General features: G+C 60.3%; 2 protein-coding genes across 2 annotated transcripts; one reads left to right on the top strand and one right to left on the bottom strand.

Moving 5' to 3' along the window:
* Positions 1–645: 645 nt before the first annotated feature.
* Positions 646–4,738, bottom strand: LHFPL5 (LHFPL tetraspan subfamily member 5). The gene is made up of 4 exons (XM_050911248.1): positions 4,327–4,738; positions 1,542–1,778; positions 1,127–1,159; positions 646–876 (listed from the first exon to the last, which is right to left on the bottom strand). The coding sequence occupies exons 1-3, from the start codon at positions 4,736–4,738 to the stop codon at positions 1,143–1,145; spliced, it is 666 nt and encodes a 221-aa protein (XP_050767205.1). The 3' UTR covers positions 646–876; positions 1,127–1,142.
* Positions 4,739–6,981: 2,243 nt separating this feature from the next.
* Positions 6,982–8,056, top strand: CLPS (colipase). The gene is made up of 3 exons (XM_050911177.1): positions 6,982–7,077; positions 7,716–7,838; positions 7,919–8,056. The coding sequence occupies exons 1-3, from the start codon at positions 6,982–6,984 to the stop codon at positions 8,054–8,056; spliced, it is 357 nt and encodes a 118-aa protein (XP_050767134.1).
* The last annotated feature ends 492 nt before the right edge of the window (positions 8,057–8,548 follow it).

The following is an 8,548-nucleotide window of genomic DNA, read 5'->3' as shown; positions in this document are numbered from 1 at the left end:
CCCTAGCAAAGAATCTTAACAAAACCCTCCCAAACACTTTTTTAGAGGGAAGCGTAAAACTGGAAGGTGTTTGTTGGAACTGAATTGAATTGACTGCCGCAGGAACCAACAAATTACAGCAAGTGTTAATGAAAATCATAACACATTTGAGGTTTCTGACCAGGTAAGAGCTGGAGGAGGGCATGGTGTGCTGCTTTGTCTTCTGCAGGAACGGACTATGCGGAAGGCTGCCGCAGGTGGGTGTTGGATGTGATGAGAAATGATGGCTAAATCGGATTAATCGGGTGGTGCAGGGAGTTGATGCTGACTGGCACCATCTGCTGCAGTTTGTGGGTACTGGTGCAGGCCTGCTGCAGCTCAGCAGATTTTTGTATTTTTTTTTTTTAAACCCAGAACAGTGCTCTTCTTAAAAGGTGGTGTTTGGTTATTGTTGCCCAGAGTGGGGAGCTGGTTCATGCCTTTGCTAGGAATTGGCTGTGTCAGGGTATTTTTCAAGTACCAGGGCAACCTGGGACGTGGCAGAGGATTTCCCCTGCCCCAAGGAGACGAGCACAAAATCCAAAACGCTAACGGTTTTTTATTCAGAAGTCATTTCCTTGAAAGAAGGTGTACAAACCCCAAGAAGAAGCAAATTGCTGTCCCTCTCCTTTTCCCCAGGTTTGCTGATGGACTCAAAAAAACAAAACCAAAAAAAAAAAAACCAACCCCTGTGTCCAGTTTGGGCTCTTCCCATCAAATAAACTCCACGAGAGCTGGGAGCCGACAGCGGCCCCATAGGTGAAAACAGTTGTAAAAAATCCACGGAAGTTGGTAAGTTTAAAGCTCCTGGAAAAGTCACTTGAAAGACAAGGGCTGATGGAAGAGCTCGAGGTGTCCCTGGGGAGAGAAAGAATAGGTCAGCTCTTGCTAAATGGAGCGTGACTTCCAATTTTAAGGTTGGGTGGGGGTTTTTTTGTCACTTGGCAAGGATTTATGTTTTCCTGGTTTCCCCTTTAACCACAAATAAAACTAATGTGACTACAGCACCAAAACCTATACAGTTGTCAATCCTTTAGTAATCAAAATACAACAGCAACATTACGTGTGCTGGGAAGGAACGTTAAAAGTCACTGCGGGCATCACTTACGTGGTGATCAGCTCTGTCAGTCATTGCCCTCTTCTGTAAAACAAAAAGATAATTACAGTGTTAATGGGGGATGGTATAAAATGGAAGGTGCAGGTGTGTTTTCCAGGTTTGTTTTCAAAAAGGGGTAAAAAATTTTAATGATGGAATGGGGAGAAAGCCCCAGGCGTGTGAAATGTAGCCTGCCTCAATTCGGGCTCCTGCCTTGAGCTCCATCAATTTGCTGCCTGCTGCTGGCTCCCTCTACGTCCCTATGGAGCAGCGTGGTGACCCCGACAGCTCTCCTCCTCCTGCCACTGGAGGAAGCCACCATCCTCCCAAATAACAGCAATCGGCTGCGGGGTGACAATGCTCTGCAGCAGGACGGGACCTGGGAGCTCAGGACGGGAGCTGGGAGCTCAGCCCGAGCTGCCTTTACCTTTATTTTCCACTTTAAAATCGGACGGGAGGAGGTTGTCCTGCCGGTTCCCCAACACAAAGGCCAGGAAGGAGAGTATGAGGGCGTCGAGGATGCCGATGATGCAGAGGATGTACGCCCAGCGCACGGTGCAGGCGCCCAGCGTGTACTTGTCCGTCTTGTCCCCGCACATCCGCTTCACCTCGCTCGAGTCCCAGCCGTCGGGGTAGATCAGGCAGCCGATCATCAGCCCGGTAGCTGCGGGGAGAGGGAGACGTTACAGCGGCCACGAGCTACCTCCTGAACTGATACTGCGTGTGGAGAGGGTGGGTGGAGGAGCACGGCCACAAACACAACGCTACAAACAGATAAAATACTACGGACCGGCTAACGAGGCTTAAAGGTGCCCTGTGGTTGCGCATCACGCATGGGCTCTGCTTCGTTCATGCTGCTGCAGCCGGGGAGGAGCAGGATACGGCACGCTGCCTTCCCACGAGCTCGGCACGCTGCTCCCCATCAAGGACACGCTGCAGCAGCATCTTCCATCACTGCGTTGCCCGGGCAACATCTCTCCTCTCCTGCCTCCGCACGCATCCCTGGCCATGTCGCTCCAAAGAAATATTTTCTCCAAACAAAACCGGGATGGATTTAGTCTGTACAAGGTGGAAAACCTTGTTATTGCCTCGTGCGTAGCTGGATTTCAGCTTACGTTTTGCGAAGGTGAAGCTGCCGTCAGCAGCAGCTTTGCAGACAGATTAATTCTGCTTGTTCAGCTGCGGTGGTTCCAGCCCAGCCGTGAGCCACCGGCTCCTCCTGCGGCCGCTCTCATCGCCCGACCCTGGCACGCACACAACCTCCACGGCCCATCCAGCCCAGCCTCAGGGCCCTCGGCACATCGGCTTTGCCATGGGAGTTGCAACAAACCCAGCGGGAGCTGCCGAAGGGCCGTCTTCTGCCAAGCGGCTCATGTCCCAAAATCTCAGAAGTGCTTTTTTTTTTTTTCCCCACAAACTCAGAGAAATTGTTGTATTTGCTGGACAAGAAGAGTGACCGGGCTCGGGAGAGAGAATAGAGCCGAGCTCATCTGCAAGGCTTTGGAACGTGATTAATGGAGGCTCTTCGCATCCTCCACTGTTATCTTGGTGCAAAGCATGGAAGTAACCGGTCTTTTAGGTGTTTTCGTGCAGGTGCGAGGCCCTCCTGGGCTCCTCTCACACCAGGAACCACCCCATGGTGGGAGCTCTGGATGAGCGGCCGTTTCTCCCTGCCATTCTTTGGATATCCGCAGCCTCCTGCAGCAGCGAGATGCTCCCTGCCCCGTACCGGTGCCTCTTCTCTGTCACTGGGTGCTCGGTAAATCAGAAAAGACTTTTGGGGTGGTTGCCTTACCCTTTGCCAATGTTGTTTTCCCTTGGCTTGGGGACAGGAGAGCGGCAAGGCCAGCGGGCAGCTTCCTAGGTCTGCAGAGAGCATTTCTCTTCATTAAGAAGCAGCTGGTTTCTCCTCTATTTAATTATTCTTCCCTGTAGCTAACAGAGAGGAGGGGCACAGAGAAATGGGGGAAGCTGGAAAGAAATGACTTCTGTGAAAATGCACCCTAGGCGCGGAGCAAAGGCCAGAAAATGGATCCGCTCGTCGCCTGCCCCCTTTTTAAAATAACTCCCAGAAATGCAGCAGGACCTGCATTGCCCAGTGGCAGCTTGAAAGCTCCTGAGAGCCTGTCTGAGGCAGAGAAACTGGGCTGTCAGGGATGATTCGGGCTTGTCCATATGGCCGGAGCTGCCTGCACCGGCTTTCTCTCCCCCATCCAGCACAAAAACGTACGTAAAAGCCCCAAATACAACAGCAAAGCCTTTCCCTGCTCTGGCTCCCTCAGAGGCTGAGCTGTCCCAAGCCTCTTATCTAAATCTTTGCTTGAGCTTGCTGCTTTAGCCGGGAACTGGAGCAACCCCGATGCCGCGGCCGTCCTCCCGTGGGGTGTCAGCTGGGGTGTCCGGGGATGGCGGGGGCTGCGGCCGGTCCCAGCATGAATGATTCAGGAGTGGCAAAGGCCTGGGTTGGGTTTCAGCTGGGGCTGCGAAGGCAGGAGCTGGGTTACCGGGTGTCTCGGGTGTCTCACTGCGTTGGGGGAGGGATGGGGAAGGCTGGAGATCCACAGGGATGAGCAGAGGGATGTGGGGATGAGCAGAAAAGTAGGAAAACGTGGGAGATGGTACTAAGTCCTACAGTCAGTCCCCTCCTCCTGTTCCACCTCCCCAGTACATCGTCCCCTGAGCTCAGAGAGTTACCAAAATAACCCAGCAAATGTTATCACCGTCTCCCTGCTTAATTCCTGCAGGATCCCTAGCACAGCAGGGAGCCCCGTGCCCCGGCCCTGCGGCGCTTGGTGCTCTCGGACTGACGCTCTGAAGCCACGACCCTGCTGCACCGTGGGGCAGAGCAGGAGCGATGGCGTTGGGCGATGGCTGGAGGAAAGCCCCCCCAGGTAAGCGGGGACAGGCTGCGGCTGGGCCGCTGGTGCCGCGTGGTTTTGCAGCAGCAGCAGCAGCAGCACATGGGGGGGAGCATCGCCCACATGCAGCGAGTGTGCTGGGTCTCAGCTGCTCTGACAGACGTTACTTACTGCAAATTCCCCACTGGTAACCAGTAAGGGGGAGCAAATGGGGCACGGAGGTTATGCTGGTGTCCCTTTTGTGGCCAGCCCCCCCCACGGCAGAGTTGAGGTGGGAGCAGAGAGGGAAAAGCAGCTCTGGCCGGGCCATGAGCAGCCCCCGGCCCCCCGTGCATCACCCCCAGCCCCGCTCACCTGCCGCCAGCTGCATCCAGGCACAGACTTTATAGACGGTGGCTGCATTGCAGAAGAAGAAGAGGCTGAAGCAGAGGATGGAGCCGATGATGAGGAAGGTGGAGATGCCGACGAAGAACATAGCGGTTTTGAAGGCGCTGGAGGGGATGGTGCCGAAGTCGAGGGGGCTACCCTTGCAGATGAGCTCGCCGGTGAGCGCGTTGCCGATGCAGTAGGAGAAGAGGCCGAAGTAGCCGGCCTGCGGCGTGTCGATGCTGTCGCCGATCCAGTACGGCTGGATGAAGGTCACCACCATCAGGATGGAGAAGCAGAGGGTGAAGAGGGCCCAGAGCACCCCCATGGCCCGCGCGTTCCTCACGTAGTTGGTGTGGTAGATCCGGGCCGCCTCCTGCGCCGGCAGCAGCTTGGGCATGGTGGGGGCACCGGCACCGGCACCGCTCCCCGGGGCGCCCGGCGCTGCCCCGCCCCGGCAGAGAGCGGCGGCGGCGGCGGCGGCGGGAGGCTCCGGCGGCGGCGGGCGCTGCGGCTGCACCGCCCCGGGGGGCGGTGGCGCGACCCCCCGTCCCCCCCCCCCGTCCCGTCCTGTCCCCCCCCCCCCTTCCAACGAGCCGGGGAGGACCCGGGAGGAGCCGGCGCGACCCCCCGCCCCGAGCCGAGGTGGGCTCGGGATGCGCCCCGTGCCCCCGGGATGTGCCTCTGGGATGGGTCCTGTGTCCCCGGGATGCGCCCCTAGGGTGTGCCCTGTGTCCCCGGGATATGCTCCTGGGATGAGCCCTGTACCCCCGGGATGCACCCCGTGCCCCCGGGATGTGCCTCTGGGATGGGTCCTGTCTCCCCGGGATGTGCCCTGCACCCCCGGGATGCGCCCCTAGGGTGTGCCCTGTGTCCCCGGGATATGCTCCTGGGATGAGCCCCGTACCCCCGGGATGCAGCCTGTGCCCCCGGGATGTGCCCCGAGGGTGTGCCCCGTATCCTTGGGATGCTCCGTCGGGATGCGCCCTGTCCCTCCACCATGTGCCCCAGGATGCACCCTGGGATGTGGCCAGTGCCTGTGGGATGAGCCCTATGTCCCCAACCCACACCCCAGGATCTGCCCTGGGATGCACCCTGCGCCCTGCTGTGCACTCTGGGGTGCACTCTGTGCATCACTGGGCCCCCATAACGTGCTTTGTGCCCACGCTGTGTGCCCCAGGGTGTGCCTGGGCTGCACTGTGCACCCCTGGATGTGTCCCAGGATGTGCCGCATGCCCCAGGATGCATGTTGGGATGCTCCCCAGGACGTGTCTTGCCCCCCGGTGTGTGCCCCAGGATGTGCCAGGGGCTGTGCCGTGACCCCCAGGATCCACCCGGGCTGCGCTGTGTGCCCTGAGATGTGTCCCAAATGCTGTGTCCCCTTGGCTGCTCCCCTCTGCCCTCCCAGCTGGTGTCACTGGGTCTTCTCCCACTGGACAGGGGTGCATGGGGTGCTGCATCATTGGGGTGGGGGGCTGCGGGCCCCTGAACCCCCTCTGTCAGCTCCAGGGCTGGCTGGGGCTGCAGGCAGGGAGGGGACAGTCCCCACAGCCCCGCTGCAGAAAGGGAAATGGCTCATCCTGCTGCCAGGACACCCCGGGGTGTCAGCCAGCACCTGGGGCAGGGCCAGGGCTCTGCCCGGCCCCCCACGTCCTGCTGCCGGAGGAGCGTGGGCAGCCCCAGAGCCTGCCCTGACGGGCTGCGGGCACTTGCGGCCACCTTGGGACCCTTCTCCAGGAGTCCCATCAGCCCCACATCCCGAGGGACCGCAGAGGCTCAGCTCCCGCCGCGGTGCCCGGATGCCACGTGCCAGCGTGACGGTCACCCCAGGGCCGGCACCAGCTTTAACGTCACCCCTGCGGCTGCCGAAGGCCAGGGCTGCCCCGGTGTTAATCATTGCCGAGAGCAGCCGGGCCACCGCGGGCGCGAAAAGCTGTGCCGTTCCCAGGGCTGTTTTCCTTTCATCAGCCGCATCCCCCAAGCACTGAAACACTGAGAGCAAATATCGGGCAGGGCAGGATGAGGTGGTGGCCCACGGGCTGGGGACCTCGGTGGGCTCTGGAGCACCAAGCGAGGCCAGTGGGATGCTAGCAGGGGGGCGGGCTAACTCCTGCCACACTTTGGGCTATCTTGAGTGGGTTTCTTGGCATCTGTGATCAAAACATTCGAGCGATGGAGGACCTGGGGGTGGGCGCTTTCCCACAGAGTGAAGCTCCTGCCATGGTGCCAGCTTTCGCTTTGCCCATGAACCCATCAGCAGCGCTCAGCAAGGAGGGCGTCTCGGAGAACCCCAGCTCCACGGCTCCCTGCAGCCAGGGTGAAGGAGAGGAGGGAGGACTGGAAATCCCTCTGGGGGAAGCGCAGGAGTGCCGTTACTTCGCATTCGCTTTTGGCCAAAGGAGCTGCCAAAGGGCAGGTTGGCATCGCCGGTGCGGGACGGTCACGTGGCGACAAGGCGAGACGTCCCCATCGTGGCACCGCCTGGCAGCACAGGCATCGCTGTTTTCCTGCCCCGGCCAGGGCATCACGACGCTGCCCCAATGCCACGAGTTGGGGTGTGATAGGAGCAGCCACATCAGCTGATGGAGACGCCAGCTATAAAGCGCCCGCCGGCCCCGTGGTGGAGGCACAAGCAAGCCCAGCATGGCCAAGGCGCTGCCCCTCCGCCTGCTCCTCGCCCTGCTGCTCCTGGCCCCGGCCCTGCCCGCGCCGCACAAGCGAGGGCTCATCTTCAACTTGGTAAGAGGGACGTTAGCCCCGTCCTTGCCACAGCCGGGGGACGCCTCAAGTGCTGCACTGGGGGGGGGGGTTGGAGGGGTCTGTGCTGCACTGGGGGGGGGTTGGAGGGGTCTGTGGTGCTTTGGTCTCTGGCAGCAGCTCCGTGGGGGAGCCCCGGGGTGACGGCTGCAGCCACCGAGAGCAAAACTTATTGCAGCTGGGGAAACTGAGGCAGGTGGGAATGGCGTGCCGGGTTTTCCAGGGCTGTGAAGGATCTTGGAGCCTGGGAAAGCAGCTGTGTAAAGGGACAGAGAAGCCTGAAAGCGGATGGGATCGAAGCTCTCAGCTGCCTGCGCCAGGCAGGACCCCCTCCCTGTGGGGCTCGCGGGGAATGGGGAGGGGGGGACGCTTTCCCTGCAGTGTCTCAGCCTTGTTCCCGTGAGCCCAGCAGAAAACAGCACTGCAGCGGGTGGTATTTTTGGCCAGACCGAGGAAATCCTGCAGGGCGGGAGGCTCAGGCGTGCTGGCAGCGGTGCTGAGCCCCAGCCAAAAGGCAGAGCTGGTGTCCAACACCCACCCAAACCCCCGGGCCCATGGCTGAGGGGAATTAAGGGGGAACAGAGAGGGACCTGGTGCTCACGCCCTGCCTCGCGGTGCAGGACACCGGGGAGCTGTGCATGCAGAGCAGCCAGTGCAAGAGCGGCTGCTGCCACCGGGGCAGCGGCCTGAGCCTGGCCCGATGTGCACCAAAAGCGGCTGAGTTCCAGGAGTGCTCCCCGAAGGTATGTGCTCCCCTGCTCCCAGGGGCGGCCGGGGACAGGGGCACGTCCCCCGTGCTGCCCCGTGCCTTGGTTCCCTGCAGAGCCCCTATGGGGTCTACTACAAGTGTCCCTGCGAGAGCGGCTTGACCTGCGACGCTGATAAGACCATCGTAGGCTCCATCACCAACAGCGACTTCGGCATCTGCAAGGACCGCCAGAGCTTCAAGGGGTTGTGGTGAAGGAAAAGACCCCCCGGTGCCCCCCCATCCTGCCCCTGCCACCCTGCTTTTCCCCCTCCCCAGGGATGCCCGGACCTGCCCGTGCTGCCCCGGCTGCAGGGGGGGTTGAGTAAAGAGCATCTTTTGCCGAGCTGCAAGCCAGAGTTTTCACTCGATGCGTCCCTCCGGCCTCGGACAGGGGCAGCAGGGCCAGAAGGTCCCGGAAAAAGCCGCAGGGACATGATGGCTTTACATATACGTGCGTGCACATCGTATGTAATTGTATAATAACCTGGGCTGGGCCAGCAGCGAGCCATGGGGTCAGCTCTGCTCGGGGGGAGCATTAGCAAAGGGGGCGCAGGGGAGGGGAAGATGGAGCAGCCCCAGGATCTGAGGGAGCTGCTCGGGTTGTGCCGGACTCGGGTTATTTGCCGCTGCGGCTGCTTTGGTTGGAAACGTCCCCTAGAAAAGGTTTATCGGCGAAGAAGAAAGACCTGAAGGCGGTGTCGAAGC

This window comes from Gymnogyps californianus, chromosome 27 (genome assembly GCF_018139145.2).
Source record: "Gymnogyps californianus isolate 813 chromosome 27, ASM1813914v2, whole genome shotgun sequence".
Lineage (NCBI taxonomy): Eukaryota > Metazoa > Chordata > Aves > Accipitriformes > Cathartidae > Gymnogyps > Gymnogyps californianus.
This window is presented reverse-complemented; position numbering and strand designations above follow the sequence as displayed.

What these genes read in the sequence shown, in the direction of transcription:
- LHFPL5 (XM_050911248.1), bottom strand. Translation starts at nt 4,738, where the DNA reads ATGCCCAAGCTGCTGCCGGCGCAGGAGGCGGCCCGGATCTACCACACC. An exon ending in CTGGATGCAGCTGGCGGCAG is followed by an intron (nt 1,779 to 4,326) that starts GTGAGCGGGGCT and finishes CTCTCCCCGCAG; the next exon opens with CTACCGGGCTGATGATCGGC.
- CLPS (XM_050911177.1), top strand. Translation starts at nt 6,982, where the DNA reads ATGGCCAAGGCGCTGCCCCTCCGCCTGCTCCTCGCCCTGCTGCTCCTG. An exon ending in GAGGGCTCATCTTCAACTTG is followed by an intron (nt 7,078 to 7,715) that starts GTAAGAGGGACG and finishes CTCGCGGTGCAG; the next exon opens with GACACCGGGGAGCTGTGCAT. An exon ending in TCCAGGAGTGCTCCCCGAAG is followed by an intron (nt 7,839 to 7,918) that starts GTATGTGCTCCC and finishes GGTTCCCTGCAG; the next exon opens with AGCCCCTATGGGGTCTACTA.